The following is an 18,653-nucleotide window of genomic DNA, read 5'->3' on the forward strand; positions in this document are numbered from 1 at the left end:
ACACACTAGGTTTCTGGTTTGGGCCCTGCCTCGGAGGAGTGCTTTGCTAGGGAAAATAGGCCCTAGGCCCTCCACAGCTCTCCACCCACCTGCAGCAACGAGACAGTGGGCCTGTCTCTGTTCTGGGGTAGACCCAAGAGACCACCAGATCCAGCATGGACAGAGTATGAACGTCCAGAGTAGAATAAAGCCAGACTAACGTGGGTATCTTACTCTCGCCTTGTGCCTGCCATTCCCTCTGTTTAGCTTGAATCTAGTCCCCAGTGGCACCTCTTTCATGTTTCTCTCAGTCTAGCGGGTCAGCCTGGCCACAAGCATCTCCTAAGAGCTGCAGGGTATATGCGGCTGCTGGCTGTGTATAGAGGAGGGATGTGAGCTCCAGCTGAGTCAAGGCTGGTCTGGTCCTTTGGCAGACTAAAAAAACCGAGACAACGGGCTTGGGGTGAGGGGATTGGACGCTAGGACTCCAAGGGGGCGGGGAGAGAACGCGGAGGGATTGGAAAGGGGCAGGGACAGAGCGCGGAGGAATCAGTGGGCGGGGATAAAACCCAGAACCTGAACCCCAGTTAGGCGCACGCGAGGTGGATCTGGGCTTTAAGGTGAGGAGTGACAGCCGAAGACGGTTAATCAGATTGTGGACTCATTACACGGGGCCTGCATATATATATACAAGGGAACCTGGGGGGAAGGAGGTGTCCATGGAATTGACCCCAGGAACCACAGCTGCAGACCCCTGAACAGCGTAAGTACAGGGCACAGGAGGGGCTATGGGCCTTGCATTGGGGTAGGTGAATGGGGCTTTGCATCCTTTGTCCTGGACTCCCCTTCACTCACCAGCATCCCTCGCTGCGGAGCATGCGCAGTAGGGTGCTTCCTCTTTCATCCTTCTCCAGACCCCATGGTGGAAGGGACCCCTCATGCCTCTGCCTTGCAATGGGAAATGAATAGTGCCACCGTCGGCAGATGTTCATTTCTCTATGGGTCTAAAAACAAGTGCATTTTTAAAAGAACTAAAACCTAGTATGTTTTATTTGAAGCCCCACAACTAATCCTGGATCAGTTTCCCTCCCCCATCCCAAATAATGAGCACTGAATTCTCAGCAAGGCAGCTTGCTCTCCAGCCGCTCTACATTCACAGAGATCCCCAATTGAAGGAAGTCCTGCCTCCAAGCCCTCTAACTCTCCAACTGTGAACTGCAACACCCCTCAGGCGCTTAGGCAGAGGGAGCTGAGTCTTGAGGTACTGCTGCAGGGAGGGGGGGATAGAGTCTGAGAGGTGGGGGCTGGGCCTGAACCGCTGGGGATGAGGGAGAGCTGGGGTCCAGACTTCTAGGGGCCAGGACCCCCCCCCCCCCCCCCCGACTCCCAAAGTCTGCACCCCTGGGTCTGAAGGAGGAGGCTTGGAGGTCCTGGAGAATGACTCTCCACCTTCCTCCTAGGGAATCCCAGGGAACATGGCTGAGGCACACCAGGCCTCCAGCTTGCTGTCTTCACTGAGCTCCGATGGGGCAGAAGTAGAGCTCAGCTCCCCAGTGTGGCAGGAGATTTACCTCTCTGGCCTGCGCTCCTGGAAAAGGCATCTCTGGCGTGTCTGGGTGAGGAGGGCTACTGACTGGTTTTTGCTCTGGTGATCCAGGTAACTGCTTCCGGGTTGCCTGAAGCCCACTTAGGAAGATCTGGTTGTCCAGTCCCAGGCCACTGTTAGCTGTTTGTCTATGCCTTCATCTGGGATGCTCTGTCCCATCCACTGGCCGCCCCTGCTCAGCTCTTGACTCACTTCACTCACCCCTGCTACCCTCCCCATACAACTTCTCCCCCAACAACTTCTAGAACTCAAGTCTCCTTATTTTGGTGTCGATTGATGGATTGGTGCTGAGGGTCAGAACCCAGGGTCTTGAACAATCTAGGCCAGCTTGAATGATGCCCTCAGTCCCTCACTGGTGGCTTCCAAGGAAGTGCTCTACTACCAACACCCCAGCTCCTCGTGGTGGATTCTAGGAAGAGGCTCTACCACTGAACCGCGCCCCCAGCTCCTTACTGATACATTTAATAAAGGGATCCTGAGCTCTGCCCACCGAAAGTGATACAGAGCATGTCCTCAGAGAGAACATGGGACTGATGGTGTCCTTTGTTCCCCACAGAATGACTTTCTCACTGGTGCGGCCCCTGCGAGCCCCTTCAGCTGGCTCTTCCTCTTCAGTGCGATCCAGCTTGCGTGGTTCCTCCAGCTGGATCCTTCCCTGGGACTGATGGATAAGATAAAAGAGTTGCTTCCAGACTGGTGAGGACCTCCCTCTTCACCCCCCCCCCCCAGTCACCACCCTAACCCCCATCAAGAAACTCTATGTGCTTTGCCTGTCAAAGAAATAGAATTTCTGGGAGCCAGGATTGGTGGTGCACACCTTTAATCCCAGCACCCAGGGAAGCAGAGGCAGGCGGATCTCTGTGACTAGGCCAGCCTGGTCTACAGAGTGAGTTCCAGGACAGACAGGGCTGTTACACAGAGAAACCTCTCAGAAAACAAAAAACCAAACCAACAAAAAAAAGAAATGTAATTACTGGAGCTTACTTGAGTCTGTTAATTGAGGTATAGCCAAAAAAAGGAGGGCTCCTCTTTCATTTCATATCTTTATTTATCTAGTTTGGATTTTTTTTTTTTTTTTTTTAAAGTTGTCGCTTTTTTTTTTTTTTTTTTCTTCGAGACAGGGTTTCTCTGTGTAGCTTTGCGCCTTTCCTGGAACTCACTTGGTAGTCCAGGCTGGCCTCGAACTCACAGAGATCCGCCTGGCTCTGCCTCCCGAGTGCTGGGATTAAAGGCGTGCGCCACCACCGCCCGGCCTAGTTTGGATTTTTGAGACAGGGCTTCTCTATGCAGAGACCTCTCTCTCTATGTTGAGGCTGTTCTGGAACTCTCTCTGTAGCCCAGGCTGGCCTTGAACAGATCCACCTGCCTCTGCCTCTCAAGTGCTGGGATTAAAGGCATGTGCCACCACCTCCCAGCTGTGCTGAGACTCTTTTTTTTTTTTTTTTTTTTTTTAAGATTTATTTATTTATTATGTATACAGTGTGTTCTGTTTGTATGTATGCCTGCAGGCCAGAAGAGGGCACCAGATCTCATTACAGATGGTTGTGAGCCACCATGTGGGTGATGGGAATTGAACTCAGGACCTCTGGAAGAGCAGCCAGTGCTCTTAACCTCTGAACCATCTCTCCAGCCCTGTGCTGAGACTCTTAAATAGCTTACTTGTATGTGTGTTAGACTGCATGTATGTCTGTGTACCACATGTATGCAGTGCCAGAGGAGGCTAGAAAGTATTGGACCCCCGAATGAGTCAAACGGTTGTGAGCTGGGAACCTAACCTGTGTCTTCTGCAAGTGCTCTTAACCACCAAACCGTCTTCTCGGCCCGTTGTTTGTTTGTTTTGTTTGTTGTTGTTGAGACAGGGTTTCTCTATGTAGTCCTAGCTGACCTGGAACTTGGTATGTAGATCAGGCTGGCCTCCAACTCACAAAGGTCTGCCTGCCTCTGCCTCCCAAGACCTGAGAGTGCCACCACTTCAGGCTTACTATCACTTACCACAGAGTCAGTCCTGAAACGTTATCGGGGGCCAGGCAAGGCCTTTAATTCCAACACTTGGGAGGCAGAGGCAAGCAGATATCTGTGAGTTTGAGGACAGCCTGGTCTACATAGAGAATTCCAGGCAAGCCAGGGCTACATAGGAAGATCCAGTCTCAAAAACCAACAAAACAGAACAAAAAAAGAAAAGAAAATGTCGTCAGCCAAGTACATGTCTATAATTACAGCATTTGGGAGGCCCAGGCAGGGATTCGTGAGTTTGAGTCTTGGAATACAAACCAAGATCCCATCTCAAAACAAACATTATCAACTTCTTTAGGAAACGCCTGGAAACCATATAGGAGGAAGTGTGCTGGGTTCTTAGAGGTGGGTCAGTCTTCCTTGGGAAAAGGTGCAGACTTTCTAGACAAGGCAGAGCCCTATTAGACATAGAAACTACTAGAAAGGGCATATTCATGATTCATCTCGAGAGGGTCCATCCCTGGTATTGCAGCCGTGAAGGGAATGCTATGGAGGGCGCAGTGACCTGCCCATATTCTTCTTTGTTTTGTATTTCAAGACATTTCCTGTGTAGCCCTGGCTGTCCTGGAACTCACTCTGTAGATCAACCTGGCATCAAACTCACAGAGTTCCGCCTGCCTCTACCTCCCGAGTGCTGGGATTAAAGGGGTGTGGCACTTGGGCTGGGCATTCCTTTAATCCCAGGGATCTCTGTGAGTTCAGGGCCAGCCTGGTCTACAAAGTGAGTTCCAGGACTGTTACACAGAGAAACTCCGTCTTGAAAAACAAAACAAGCCGGGCGGCGGTGGCGCACGCCTTTGATCCCAGCACTCGGGAGGCAGAGGCAGGCGGATCTCTGTGAGTTCGAGGCCAGCCTGGTCTACAAAGTTAGTTCCAGGAAAGGCACAAAACTACACAGAGAAACCCTGTCTCGAAAAACCAAAAAAAAAAAAAAAAGAAAAAAGAAAAAAGAAAAAGAAAAACAAAACAAAACCAAAAAATAAAATAAAATGGGGTGTCAATTATTCTATTTAGCTCGATCTGGCCTGAAACTCCCAGAAATCCTTCTGCTTCAGCCTCCTAAGTGCTAGATTACAATATTCCCACACCTGGCTAAAGCTTATGAATTTCTGTGAAAAGTGACTTTATTTATGTATTTATTTCTTTGTGGCAGGGTCTCATGTAGACTAGGCTGCTCTGGATTTCACTAAGTAGCCAGGGATGGACTTTAACTCATCCTCCGGCTTCTTCAGTGCAGGGCTTTAAGGTTGTGCCACCACACCCAGCTTATGCATTGAACCCAGGACATTTGCATGCTAGGCAAGGCAAGCCCTCTACCATGGTGTATTCCTGATCCCAGGAAAGTGACTTTTAGAAGCTTGGTGCCTTCATAAGGGTGGTCATGGGCAGCAGGGAGACACGCCCACTTTATGAAGTAAACATGTCTGTCAAACGGGACTGTACCCAACCCCACCCCGGGGCTGCAGTCCGCCGCACAGCTTCAGGCACCTTTCTTTTTCTCTCTCCCAGGGGCGGACAACACTATCAGCTCCAGGGGCTCCTGGCAGCAGCACTCTTTGCCTCATGTTTGTGGGGAGCCCTGATCTTTACACTTCACGTGGCTCTGAGGCTGCTCCTGTCCCACCATGGCTGGCTTCTGGAACCTCATGGCACCATGTCCTCACCCACGAAGACCTGGCTGGTATGTAAGAGGACCTAGACTCCCAGAATACACGCTGCTGTCCCTCTGTCTGGGTCTCTGTCCACCACCATGCCTGTCTCTCTCCCCCACCCCCATCCCTGGGCCTCTGTCCATCTTTGTCTTTGGGGCTCTGCTCTTCTCTCTCTGTAGATCTGTCTCTCTCTGAGTCTCTCCCTCTGGGTCTTTGTTTCCCAATCATCTCCTTCTCATGCCATCCTCTTTTACCCTCATTATCTCCCCCTCGCTCATCACCTCCGCCCTCTCAACCTGTTCTTCACTCCGTCTCTACCTCTCTCCCTTCATTATCTCTATCCTCCCTTTCCCTCCCCATTCATAATCTTATCCTCCTCCTTCTCCATCATCTCGATTCTCCCTCTCTCCATCAACTTCCTCGTCTCTGCCGCACCATCTCTCTCTTCCATCCTTCCCCCTTCATCTCCTTCCTCCCTCGCCCCACATCATCTTCGTCCTCCCTCCTTCGGTCCTTTCCTCTGTCCCGCAGGCACTGGTCCGAATCTTCTCCGGGAGGCACCCAAGGCTGTTCAGCTTCCAACGTGCGCTCCCGCGGCAGCCAGTGCCCACGGCGCAGGAGTCCGTACGCAAGGTGGGCGTGTCCCGGGGTGGGGCGGTCCCTCCCGGGCAGGCGGCCCGGCCCTGACACTCCCTCCGCTCCACGTCTGCATGCAGTACCTGGAGTCGGTGCGCCCGGTGCTTGGAGACGACGCTTTCGACCGTGCTGCGGCTCTGGCGAGCGACTTCCTGAGGCTGCAGGCCCCACGACTGCAGCTCTATCTGCGCCTCAAGTCCTGGTGTGCTTCCAACTACGTGAGTTTGGGGGCCCAGCCTGGTCCTCTGGTGACTGGCCTGCCCTAGCCACGCCCTGCCACGATTGACCTATCCAAATGATTGGCCTGCCCCAGCCCTGGATTTGCGGGATAATGCAGCTTCAGTAAGCCCCAGCCCTTGCTCAGTAGCTCTGCCCCTATGGCAGCCCCTAAGCCCCGCCTCTGCACTCAACACCCCCCCCCCCATCTCCCCCAGGAGTCAGGGTTTCTCTGTGTAGCCCTGGCTGCCCTGGAACTCGCTCTGTAGACCAGGCTGGCATCGAACTCAGAGATCCTCCTGCCTCTGTCTCCTGAGTGCTGAGACATGGACCACATGTCCCGAATATTGGAATTGCTTCAAGAGCCGCTATCTGAGTCTGAGTCCCACCACTTGTGTTAGGACCAGAATTCCAACATTAACCTGTCCAGCATTTCCAGCTCCCGGACAGCTTCCTAGATGGGTGGTTAGCTAGTTTGGGAGCCAGGCCCTTGGCTGCACTTTGAGTTAAGCTCCTTGGGAAACTGAGGCACAGAATGAGTCACACTAATAAGGAATGCCAGCCTTGCCTTCTGTAGGAAACTGGAGCCAGGCGACAGGTAAAGTGCATGTGAGGTGGTGGCGGAAGAAGAAAGGCGGGCTATAAATATGTCAGAGGTGGGCAGAGAGCCTGTGGTGGGCAAGAACTGAACCTGTCCCGTTGGTAGCAGGACTTAGGGGAAATGGAACAGGCAAACTTCAGCGAGTGTGGAAAGAAGCTTGGTTGGAATATGAGGATGCAAAGATGAGGAGCCTAGAATGATAGGTTTTCTCAGGAATGTACTAGGGAGCCCTGGGAAGATTTACAACAGGAAGACAGGGTGTGTGAAGGCCTGGAGATTGAAGGTTGGAGAGGAAGCTGAAGGGACAGTTACAGACACTTAGTTAGTCCAAGCATTGGGTTTGACTGGTCCTGGTGGCACATGCTTTTAATCTCAACACTAGGGAGACAGGCAGGAGGGATATCTGTGAGTTCAAAGCCAAGAAAGAGTGTCTGGGGACAGAGCCACATTGGGAGTGAGGATCATCCAAAGCCCTCAGTGTGCAGGGCTTGCAAAAAGCCAGACCTTAGTGTTTACTTATTACCTTTTTCCTTTTTTCTTCATGCTCTTAGGCTAATTCTGCTCTTTTTTTTTCTTTAAGATTTATTTATTATGTATACAGTGTTCTGCCTGCAGGCCAGAAGAGGGCACCAGATCTCATTACAGATGATTGTGAGCCACCATGTGGTTGCTGGGAATTGAACTCAGGACCTCTAGAAGAGCAGCCAGTGCCCTTAACCTCTGAGCCATCTCTTCAGCCCCCTTATATATACTTTTAAAGAGCAGAATCTAGGGCTCATAACCATGTGTAATGAGATCTGGTGCCCTCTTCTGGCATGCAAGCATACATGCAGGTGGAACACTGTATACATAATGAATGAATAACTTTAAAAAAGAAGTTAATTTTAAAAAAAAGTATATGTAGGGTGCTGGAGAGATGGCTCAACCATTAAGAGCATTTGTTGCTCTTACAGAGGACCTGGGTTCGGGTCCCAGCACTTACACGGTAACTCAGAAGTCTCTGTAACTCCAGTTCCGGAGGATCTGGTACCCTTTTCTGACCTCTGAGGGTGCTGTATCATGTAGTACACAGACATATATGCAGGCAAAACACTCAAACATATAAATAAATCTAAAAAGTTTTAAGAAGTATATACAGGACGGCTTGGGCTATGACTCAGTTGGTAGAATGCTTACTTACCTAGTGTGTGTGAGGCAGGACCACTCCTGATCTGTGGAAGGCAGGCACTGCACCAAGTGAGGCATCCCCAGCCCTCGAAACTGTCTTGATGCTCATTTTGTGTCAATAAACGTGTACTTACTATTTCATGTGTGTGTGTGTGTGTGTGTCTGTAAGGTATGTGTATATGCAAGTGTGCATGCGTGTTTGTATGTACAAATATACAAATGTGTGTGTGTGCATGAGTGTGCAGACAACAGGTCTATCTATCTCAGGTGTCATTCCTCAGGGCACCACACCATTGTGGGTTTTTTGTTTGTTTTTCAAGACAGGGTTTCTCTGTGTAACAACCCTGGCTGTCTTGGAACTCACTCTGTAGACCAGGCTGGTCTTGAACTCAGAGATCCACCTGCCTCTGTCTGCTGAGTGCTGGGACTAAAGGTGTGCGTTACCACGCCTGGCTAATTTTTGTTTTTATGTGTATAAGTGTGTGCATGTTTGTATCTGTGGGTATGTTACATACATGCAGTACCTTCAGAGGTCTGAAAGGGGTGGCAGATCCCCTGGAGCTGGAGTTATCTGCAGTTGCCAGCTACCAGGTGGGTGCTAGGAACCAAACCCAGGTCCTCTACGAGAGCAGCAAGTGCTCTTAAGTGCGAGGCAGCTCCCCACTCCGTCTTGGGTTTTAAAACGTCACCTGTCTCTGAGATGTACAGCCTGCTGATTGTTGTCTGGCTAGCAGACCCAGCAATGCCTCTTCTTCCCCAGCACTGAGATTACGAGTGTGACCCGCTACACCTGACTTTTACGTGTGCCCCAAGCGAGGCTCTAACTCAGGTTCGGATGCGTGCAGGGCAAGCACTTGCCAACTGAGTTGGACCCCCAGTTCCCTTGTGCTGATCAGTGCTTACACAGTACTCTCTAATTAACTCATCCTTCTTCATCTATGGACATACAGGTTATTGCTAGTTGCCAATCATAACCAGTTTCTCCACTGAGATCCTTTCTGCCCGTGTAACACAGGGAAGTCTGGGGGCTCCCTGGTGACCCCATCCCTCCCTCACACGGTCTCAGCCGCCCCAGCTGAACGTCTCCAATTCTCCTCCCAGGTGAGTGACTGGTGGGAAGAGTTTGTGTACCTGCGCTCCCGAGACTCACTGATGCTTAACAGCACCTACTACATGATGGTGAGGAGGGGGGCACAGCACTGAGGGCAGGGGCCTTGTGGCCTTGATGACCCGTGATACGATTTAAGTCCAGACTGCTGTCTGGAGCCCACCATCCCATCTGATTGGGAGGTCAGGGCCCCTGTCAGGGACTAGCATGGTCTCAATTTGTGTCCCTTCCCTTTGCCACAAGCAGGATTTCCTGTATGTCACCCCCACACCGCTGCAGGCCGCCCGCACAGGCAATGCTGTCCACGCCCTCCTCCTGTACCGCCACCTTCTGAACCAGCAGGAGATCCCACCGGTAAGGCGGATCCTTGGATTGGGGACGGAGGTGCAGGGAACCACACAGGGCCCAGCTCAGGAGCCCTTGGCCTCCTGCAGACGTTGCTGATGGGGATGCGACCCTTGTGTTCTGCCCAGTTCGAGAGGATATTCAACACTACACGGGTTCCAGGGGTGGAAAAAGGTGAGGAGAATCCCCACCCAGTCTTCGTCCCTTCCTGCGACAGTGGCCTCGACTAAGAACGAGACTTTAGCCAGCCTGTGAGGGTCTCTGTCCTGGTTGTTAGGCTTTCTGTGTGATCTCAGGCAAATCTTGTCCTCTCTGAACTTTCTTCAAGTGTAAAATGGAATAAACTGACCTAGGGTGGCATCAGTTTAAAAATAGCTTCATGTGGGACGAGCCAGAAAGTCTCTCAGTAATGTTTTTAATTTTTAAATTTTTTTCAGTTTTTAAAAATGAAAGAATTATCGGGAGGCCGAGGCAGGCAGGGCTCTGTGAGTTCGAGGCCAGCCTGGGCTACAGAGTGAGATCCAGGACAGGCTCCAAAGCTACACAGAGAAACCCTGTCTCGAAAAACAAACAAAACAAAAAAAAAATTACATGGTTGCTCCTTCACTCTCCTCCTTCCAACCCCTCCCACGTCCTCCACCTGTGCCTTCTCAAACTCGTGATCTTTTTTTTTTTTTTTTTTTTTTTTTGGTTTTTCGAGACAGGGTTTCTCTGTGTAGCCCCGGCTGTCTTGGAACTCACTCTGTAGACCAGGCTGGCCTCGAACTCAGAGATCTGCCGGCCTCTGCCTCCTGAGTTGGCTCCAGCTGGACCTCTTTTGTTTTTCTTTCTTTCTTTTCCTTAAGTTTCAGTTTCTTTATTGACTTTCTTTTATGGGTGTGAGGGTTTTGCCTGCATGTATTTCCCACCTGCATGCCTAGTGCCTCTAGCGGTCTGAAGGTGTCAGGTCCCTGGAACTGGAGTTAAAGACAGTTGGGAGCTGCCGTGTGGGTGCTGGGAATTGAACCCAGGTCCTCTGGAAGAACAACAGGTGCTCTTAACCTCTGAGCCGTCTCTCCACCCCGGACCTCTTTTTCTTTAATTGTATTTGATTTTATGTGCATGAGTGCAGTACGTGCATATATGTATGTATGTGCACCGTGCGTGTCCAGTGCCTGTTGAGACCAGAAGAAGGCATCAGATACGGGACTGGAGTTAGATGGTTGTGAGCAGCTATCTGGGTCCTGGGAATTCACCTGGGTCCTCTGGAAACACAGAAGGTGTTTTTAACCCAAGCCATCTCTCCAGCCCCTTAACAGACTTCTTGCCTAGCATGCAGGAGGCCCTTGGTTCCATTCCAAACACCAAATAAATGAGGTGTGGTGGCATACATCTGTCACCCCAGCACTAGGAAGGTGGAGGCAGGAGAATCAAGAGTTAGAAATTATCCTCTGCTACATATCAAATTTGAAACCAACCTAGGTTATACTCAGGCTATGGAATACTATACAACTGTCAAAAATAACAAACAAAAGCATAGCCCAAGGAGCAGAGAGCATGATTAGTAAGTGGGGTGGTTCTTAGGACGTAGCTTCCTCCCACCTTCATGTTCTACCCATACTCCTCTAGACTACCTCCATCACCTCCAGGACAGCCGGCATGTGGCTGTCTTCCACCGGGGCCGATTCTTCCGTGTAGGGACCCACTCTTCCAATGGCCTGCTGTCCCCACGGGCCCTAGAGCAGCAGTTCCAGGAGATCCTGGATGACCCCTCCCCAGCCTGTCCCCTTGAAGAACATCTAGCAGCTCTGACCGCTGCTCCCAGGTAAGGGTCGGTGGCCTGAGGTTACAAGGGATGCATTGGGCTCCAGGGAGCAGGCTGGGCAGGGCGAGGGCCAGCTGGGCTCAGGCCCATCCCACTTGGACAGGAGTATGTGGGCCCAGGTTCGGGAGTCGGTGAAGACCCATGCTGCCACTGCCCTGGAGGCTGTGGAAGGGGCTGCCTTCTTTGTGTCCCTGGATTCTGAGCCCGCGGGACTGACCAGGGAGGACCCTGCAGCTTCCCTGGATGCCTATGCCCATGCTCTGCTGGCTGGCCGAGGCCATGACCGGTAAGTCTGTCCCTCTGCCAACCACCCCACACTCCAGCGGAGACCTAGGGCCCCTCCACAGGAGACAGCCAGACTCTATACCTCAGCAACCCCAAACTCAGTTTAGTAGAACAAGGAGACCTTGTTTGGTTTTGGTTTTTTGAGAAAGGGTTTCTTTGTATAGCTGTCCTGGAACTAACTCTGTAGACCGGGCTGTCCTTGAACTCATGGAGATCCGCCTGCCTCTGCCTCTGCCTCTGCCTCCTGAGTGCTGGAATTAAAGGCGTGTCCCACCACTGCCCAGATTAAGACCCCAGACTCTATGTCTTGATGGCTCATTTTGTGTCAGTAAACATAGATGTACCTCATTCCTGTCACCAGCTGTATTGTATACCATAGCCGGAGTATAGCATAGTTTAGTTAACTGATACCCTCCTACCGTTGGACTTCTAGGGGGTCGTCTGTTCCTAGCACCTCCAATGCCTCAAATAGAGCTGACTTCCTAGAAAAACAAAACAAAAAAAGCAATTCCCTAAGTTTTATATCCATGTGGAGACTGTCTGGAATCACCCCTAGAAGCCCCCTGGCCCTGCTGGTTCCCCTGCCCCATCCTCACCCTGGAGTGCACCCCTACACACCAGAAGTCCCACAGGGGCCCACCTTCTCCTCCCTGCCTGGCTCTTGGTGACCATCCACACTTCTTCTGCAGCTGGTTTGACAAATCCTTCACCCTCATCGTCTTCTCCAATGGGAAGCTGGGTCTCAGCGTGGAACACTCCTGGGCTGACTGCCCTGTCTCAGGACATATGTGGGAGGTGCGTTCCTCAGGCTGGGTACCCTGTCCAAAGACTAACCCTGAAGACCTTAGAAAAGAGACACACAGTCTCAGAGACAGGCAGAGGAACGCCCAGCAAAGAAGTGGGTCTGCCATGATGGCCTGCCTGGGATACTGGGTCACTGGGACTCCGAGAAGGGAAGTGAATCTCCAGGGTCACACAACAAGAAGGCACAGTGACCGTGACCCTAGAGCCTGCGACATACACTACTCCCTGTGCACATGCAAAGACAGACAGACACACACACACACACACACTCACAGGATGTTGTAGCACACATCCGGCATCCAAATACTTGGAAAGCAGGAGGCTTTTTCATCTGAGGCCAGTCTAGGCTACAGGGTGAGACCTTGCTGCAAAATGAAGTAAAGCTGGCTTTGGGCTCAGCTGGCCAGCTGCTCCTGAAGCCCTGGATCCCACCCCCATCTGCACTCAAGATGGCTGTGGTGGTGTTGCCTGCCATTCCACCACGGACGAGGTGGAGGGCAGGAGGACCAGAAGTTTAGGATCATCCTCAGATACACGATAAATTCCAGGCCAGCCTCGGCTACATCAGACCTTGTTTCAAAATAAAACAGAAAGTGGGTCCGCTGATCCCGTCTTTATAAGGCAGCTGGGAGAGGTAGAAACGTGAACCCAGAAGGCTGACAGATGCTCGTCAGTGCAAACTTCAAACATCCCAGGCCGGGCGGTGGTGGCGCACGCCTTTAATCCCAGCACTCGGGAGGCAGAGCCAGGCGGATCTCTGTGAGTTCGAGGCCAGCCTGGTCTCCAAAGTGAGTTCCAGGAAAGGCGCAAAGCTACACAGAGAAACCCTGTCTCGAAAAAACCAAAAAAAAAAAAAAAAAACAAAAACTTCAAACATCCCACACCGCTGGGTTCCAGAAGCCTTCACTCTGCAACACTGGGCCCTGCTTCAGCGCTGTCTCTGTGCCAGAGGGGGATAACTGACAGTTTCATCCACAGTTTACGCTGGCCACAGAATGCTTCCAGTTGGGATATGCGGCAGATGGCCACTGTAAGGGGCAACCTGACCCCACTCTGCCACAGCCCCAGCGCCTGCAGTGGGACCTTCCAGAACAGGTGAGGCTGGGCTCTGATCTCCCCTCTCCGCCCCTCGCCTTCACCCTGAATTCATCCACACCTTCCTGTCCCAGCTTTCATATCACGCTAAACACACCCACCACCTTGAGTCCCACACTATCCCCAACCCAACCTCACCCCAAAACTTTAACTGTGTCCCCACCACCCATCCCATCTTTAATCCCAGCCCCACCCCTGCCTCTGGTCCCCACACCTGCTCTCCCAGGTGGGGCTGTCCCAACAGCCATAGCCCTACCTGAACTTCAGACTCCAAACCCAGCAGCATGCCTGGTCCCTTCAGACCTAGTCCAGCTCGGGGCATCTCAGCCATGCCTGCATCCCAGTTGTACCCATTCCATCACTGGCACCCTTGCCTTGTCTTAACCCCCCTTCTTTACTGTCCCGCCCCACCTGACCACATCTCCATCTTCCCTTCCAAACCTTTGCCAGCGCTACCTCTGCCCTGAGTCTCACAGCAGTCCCTTCTCCCACCTCCTTCTCTGGCAGATCCATCCGTCCATCTCGCTGGCCCTGAGGGGAGCCAAGACCTTGTCTGGTAACGTCGACTGCCACGTCTTCCCCTTTTCCCACTTCGGCAAGAGCTTCATCAAATGTTGTCATGTCTCTTCAGACAGTTTCATCCAGCTGGTCCTGCAGCTGGCCCACTTCCGGGTCAGTGGATACCCGCAGTGCCTGCTCCCTCTGAGCCTTCAGCACCCACCTCTCCAGCCACCTCTCGTGTCTCTTGTTTTTGTCATTGTGGGTCATCTGTTAATCCATCTTATGTGTCATTCATTGTGTTTTGGATCAACCTCTTGAGGGGGACAGGGGGCAGCGTCTTACAGTGTATCACTCGCTGGCCTCAAACTCACAGAGATCCACCTGCCTCTGCCTTCCAAGTGCTAGAATTAAAGGTGTGCGCCACCAAGTCCGGTAGGTCTGTCATTAGTTGTAGGCTGATCATCTCATTGTGAATCAGCCATCTTATTCTGGATCATTCATCCTGTGTGGGTCAGCCATATTTAGGATCTGCCATCTTGTTGTAGGTCAGCCATCTTGTTGTAGGTCTGCCATCTTGTTGTAGGTCTGCCATATTTGGGGTCAGCCATCTTGTTGTAGGTCAGCCATCTTGTTGTAGGTCTGCCATCTTGTTGTAGGTCTGCCATCTTGTTGTAGGTCTGCCATCTTGTTGTAGGTCTGCCATCTTGTTGTAGGTCAGCCATATTTGGGGTCAGCCATCTTGTTGTAGGTCAGCCATCTTGACTCCCCTACATACATAGAAGGAGGATGGTTGGAGGTCAGGACAAAGGTGGATCAAAGCTGTTTAGACATCCTGAGGCCAGCTGACAGGTTCTTCTCCTTTTCCCCAGGACAGGGGTCAGTTCTGCCTGACTTATGAGTCAGCCATGAGCCGACTGTTCCTGGAAGGCAGGACGGAGACGGTGAGGTCTTGTACTAGAGAGGCCTGTCACTTCGTGAGAGCCATGGAAGACAAGGAGAAGACAGTGAGTGTGGCCTCCTGAGGTCGCGGTCATTTGTGCTCACATTTGCACATACTTGTGGCCAGGCTCTGGGAGGGGCATTCACAATAAGGGACTAATCTGCTCCAGTCAGAGGCTTCGGAAAGCCCTGCATGAGAGAATAGCAACAGACCCGCTTTAGTGGGGGAGACACATGGTACTGGGGAACACTTTGCGGAGAACTCTGGTTCCACTCTCTTGCTGTGAAGCCATGTGACCATGACCTTCATCTACACCATGCCTCACCTTGCTTATAGCCTCTACTCTAAACAGCTCCCCACTTGCCTCCCTCCACCTGTTCCCAAAGCCAGCTTCCTTACCTGTGAGATACTATGGCTCACTAGAGAGCTTAAAGGTCCTAAAATCAGGCACGTGCCAGTGTACGTGGCTGTGTGACCCTGTATGAGTCGCTTCCAGTCTCTGAGCCCACTTCCTCTCTGTAAAGCAGGGTAGATATCCCTGCCTTGTAGGCATCTTGGAAGTCGGCTTGAGGCCCAGTGTAATCTAGGTCACATAGTAAGCCCACGTCCTGTCTTCCCTTGACCTCCTACTGCCCCGGGGGACCTAGGACCAACAGTGCCTTGCCCTGTTCCGGGTGGCTGTGGACAAGCACCAGGCTCTACTGAAGGCAGCGATGAGTGGGCAGGGGATTGACCGCCACCTCTTCGCACTCTACATCACGTCTCGACTGCTCCATGTGCAGTCGCCCTTCCTGACCCAGGTCAGGAGGAAGGAGAAGTGGAAATGGTGGGAGGAGGGAGGAGCTAAGAGCAAGGAGGGTGATGTGGAAGACGAATGTGTGGAAGAGTGGATAGAGGCAGCCTTGCCGGAGGGGCGGAGGGTGGAGTGGGGGTCAGAGCACCAGTCCAGAATCCCCCACTGAGGTGCTGGGGCATGGCTCAGCGGTAGAGTCCCTACCTAGCAAGCTAGAGGTCCTGGGGTCAGTCCCTAGCACCATAAAGGAAGGGAGGAGGAGGAGGAACAGTAGAAAAGGAGGCAAAGAGGAGGGAAGGTGGGGTCAGGGAGATGGGGCATGGTTACGGAGGAAGGGGGGGCGTCAGAGGAGGTCTGGCTTGCAGTGGAGCGGAGGGAGGCTTCTCTGCTCATGTGATCACCGGTTACCCTCAGGTCCAGTCACAGCAGTGGCCGCTGTCCACCAGCCAGATCCCTGTACAGCAGATGCACCTGTTTGACGTCCACAATTATCCAGATTACGTTTCCTCTGGAGGTGGATTTGGGCCTGTGAGTGGACTGTGGCCCAGGCGCTGGGCAGCCAGGGAGGGGGGGTGGGGGATTTGTGCCCTGTAGGTGTGGAGGAAGGGCTGGGCTACAGGCTTGCCTCACTCTCCCCACTCCAGGCCAACGACCATGGCTATGGCATCTCCTACATCTTCATGGGGGAAAACATGATCACCTTCCACATCTCCAGCAAGAAATCAAGCACAAAAACAGTGAGATGAACTTGAGTGCCTTCCTCACCCCCCAAAATCTGGGATGGAGCCGTTCAGACCCCGGGGTCCCTGGTCTAGCCTCCTCCATCAGATACAGGGGTCTAGGCCCCAACCTTCTCCCCCAGGACTCCGTGGTCCACATTTTAGCCTCCTCCTCAGATCTCCCAGTCCCCCAGTTCCTTGTCTGCTTCTCCGCAGGACTCACACCGGCTGGGCCAGCACATTGAGGACGCACTGCTCGATGTAGCCTCCCTGTTCCAGGCCGGGCAGCATCTCAAGTGCCGGTTCAGGGGCCTTGGGGAGAACTCGGGCTATAGACGTGGCTTTCTCTCCAGTAAGACTGTGGAGCCCAAGGTCCCCACAACCTCCACCAACTTTTGAGCCCCTCAGCAGGGAGCTGGTCTCCCTCAGGAGTGAGTGCGCTCTTCCCAGAGCTAGGCTGGCACAGTTGGGTACTGGGGATCCCCCACACCCACCTGGTAATAAAGATACCTGAGTTGGGTTGGCATTCACTGTGCTCTTGTGCAGGGTGTCGGTGGGGTGGGGGAAAATGGGGCACCCCTTCCACCCCAACTTGGATTCCCATTGTCCTCACCTTAATTATAGCCCACACCACCTCCTGAGCAGGCTCCACTCCAGACTCCCTGGCCAGACCTGCCCAGTCAGCTCTTCCCACTGAGTCCAGCCCCTGCTATCTAACACCAAAGGCCCGTTAGACCATCTCAAATGAAGGTCTGAACAGCAGCTCTTTTTCTATGAGGAGAAAGGCTTGAGACAGGGTATTATGTAGTCCGGGCCAGCTGCTCTGGAACTTACTGTGTAGCAGAGGGTGATCTTGAACTCTTGATCCCCCTGTGTCTGCCTCCCAGATGCTGGGATAGCAGATACATGTCACTGTGTCCCATTATTGAAAATCAAGTCAGATAGGCTAGCTTGAGCTACATAGCAAGGCCCAGTCTCATGAGGGGGGGTGTCACACCTTTAATTCCAGCGCCCTGGAAGCAGAGGCAGGGGGATCTCTGAGTTCTTTGAGGCCAGCCTGGTCTACACAGGACAGCCAAAGCTACACAGAGAAACCCTGTCTCAAAACAAAGGAAAACAAAACCAGAAACAGTAACAGGGCTTTACTCTTAACCAGATGCCTCTGGGATTGGTGGGTCATTTTATCAACCTCCTTTGCAAAACGGGCTGAGGGACTCTCCCTAAGACCTTAGGGACTGAGGGCCAACAAAACTCGCAGGCCCGTTGTCAGGGTAATTACCTCCTCCTCCTCCTCCCCTCCCCCTCCTCCTCCTTCTCCCCTCCCCCTCCTCCTCCTCCCCTCCCCTCCTCCTCCTCCCCTCCCCCTCCTCCTCCTCCCCCCCCCCTCCTCCTCCTCCCCTCCCCCTCCTCCTCCTCCCTCCCCCCTCCTCCTCCTCCTCCCCCCCTCCCCTCCCCCTCCTCCCCTCCCCCTCCTCCCCTCCCCCCTCCTCCTCCTCCCCTCCCCCTCCTCCTCCTCCCCTCCCCTCCCCCTCCTCCTCCTCCCCTCCCCCTCCTCCTCCTCCCCTCCCCTTCCCCTCCTCCTCCTCCTCCCCTCCCCCTCCCCCTCCTCCTCCTCCCCTCCCCCTCCTCCTCCTCCCCTCCCCCTTCCCCTCCTCCTCCCCCTCCCCCCTCCTCCTCCTCCTCCCCCTCCTCCTCCTCCCCCCTCCTCCCTCCCCTCCCCCTCCTCCTCCTCCCCTCCTCCTCCCCTCCCCCTCCTCCTCCTCCTCCCCTCCCCCTCCCCCCTCCTCCCCTCCCCTTCCCCTCCTCCTCCTCCTCCCCTCCCCCTCCCCCTCCTCCTCCTCCTTGTCCTTTCAGTTCCCTTCTCTCCTCTCTCTCTCTCTCTCTCTCTCTCTCTCTCTCTCATTTTTTTCGAGACAGGGTTTCTCTGTGTAGCCTTGGCTGTGCTGGGATTAAAGGCATGGGCCTCTACTGCCCAGCCCTCTCTTTTTAAAATTTTTTAAAAATATTGTCTGTGTCAGTGTTTGCGTGTGTATTGTGTGCACCATGTACTTGAAGTGCAAGCAGAGGCCAGAAGAGGGCGTCAGATCCCCTGGAACTGGAGTTACAGACGGTTCTGAGCCACCATGTGGGTGCTGGGAAATGAACTCCGGTTCTTTGCAAGAGCAGCCAGTGCTCTTAACCACAGAGCCATCTCTCCAGCACCCCCCCCACCACCACCACCTTTTTTTTTCCTTTTCGAGACAGGGTTTCTCTGTGTAGTTTTGGTGCCTTTCCTGGATCTCGCTCTGTAGACCAGGCTGGCCTCTAACTCAGAGATCTGCCTGCCTCTGTCTCCCGAGTGCTGGGATTAAAGGCGTGCGCCACCACCGCCTGGCTCCTTCTTTGTTCT

General features: G+C 53.1%; 1 protein-coding gene across 6 annotated transcripts; it reads left to right on the top strand.

The window, feature by feature from the left end:
- The first annotated feature begins 526 nt into the window (after nucleotides 1–526).
- Nucleotides 527–16,790, top strand: Cpt1c (carnitine palmitoyltransferase 1C). Of its 6 annotated transcripts, none has more exons than XM_052763257.1 (20): nucleotides 527–742; nucleotides 1,139–1,240; nucleotides 1,440–1,595; nucleotides 2,142–2,281; nucleotides 5,108–5,279; nucleotides 5,782–5,883; nucleotides 5,967–6,104; nucleotides 8,972–9,049; nucleotides 9,222–9,332; nucleotides 9,413–9,497; nucleotides 10,932–11,127; nucleotides 11,231–11,413; nucleotides 12,102–12,207; nucleotides 13,195–13,311; nucleotides 13,819–13,983; nucleotides 14,682–14,816; nucleotides 15,400–15,552; nucleotides 15,960–16,073; nucleotides 16,190–16,282; nucleotides 16,481–16,790. In XM_052763257.1, the coding sequence occupies exons 3-20, from the start codon at nucleotides 1,455–1,457 to the stop codon at nucleotides 16,661–16,663; spliced, it is 2,412 nt and encodes an 803-aa protein (XP_052619217.1). In that variant the 5' UTR covers nucleotides 527–742; nucleotides 1,139–1,240; nucleotides 1,440–1,454; the 3' UTR covers nucleotides 16,664–16,790. The 6 variants fall into 6 exon arrangements, with proteins under 6 accessions (XP_052619217.1, XP_052619220.1, XP_052619218.1 ...); XM_052763260.1 differs by having other exon boundaries at nucleotides 9,452–9,497; XM_052763258.1 differs by having other exon boundaries at nucleotides 9,225–9,332.
- The last annotated feature ends 1,863 nt before the right edge of the window (nucleotides 16,791–18,653 follow it).

Source organism: Peromyscus californicus, unplaced genomic scaffold, assembly GCF_007827085.1.
Source record: "Peromyscus californicus insignis strain IS unplaced genomic scaffold, ASM782708v3 Scaffold_4__1_contigs__length_199733344, whole genome shotgun sequence".
In the NCBI taxonomy this organism is placed as follows: Eukaryota; Metazoa; Chordata; class Mammalia; order Rodentia; family Cricetidae; genus Peromyscus; species Peromyscus californicus.

Bases quoted from the DNA above. Each gene is read 5' to 3' on its own strand.
- Cpt1c (XM_052763257.1), top strand. From the start codon at position 1,455: ATGGCTGAGGCACACCAGGCCTCCAGCTTGCTGTCTTCACTGAGCTCC. The intron at 9,498-10,931 runs GTGAGGAGAATC...ATACTCCTCTAG, and splicing joins GGTTCCAGGGGTGGAAAAAG to ACTACCTCCATCACCTCCAG. The intron at 12,208-13,194 runs GTGCGTTCCTCA...TTTCATCCACAG, and splicing joins TCTCAGGACATATGTGGGAG to TTTACGCTGGCCACAGAATG.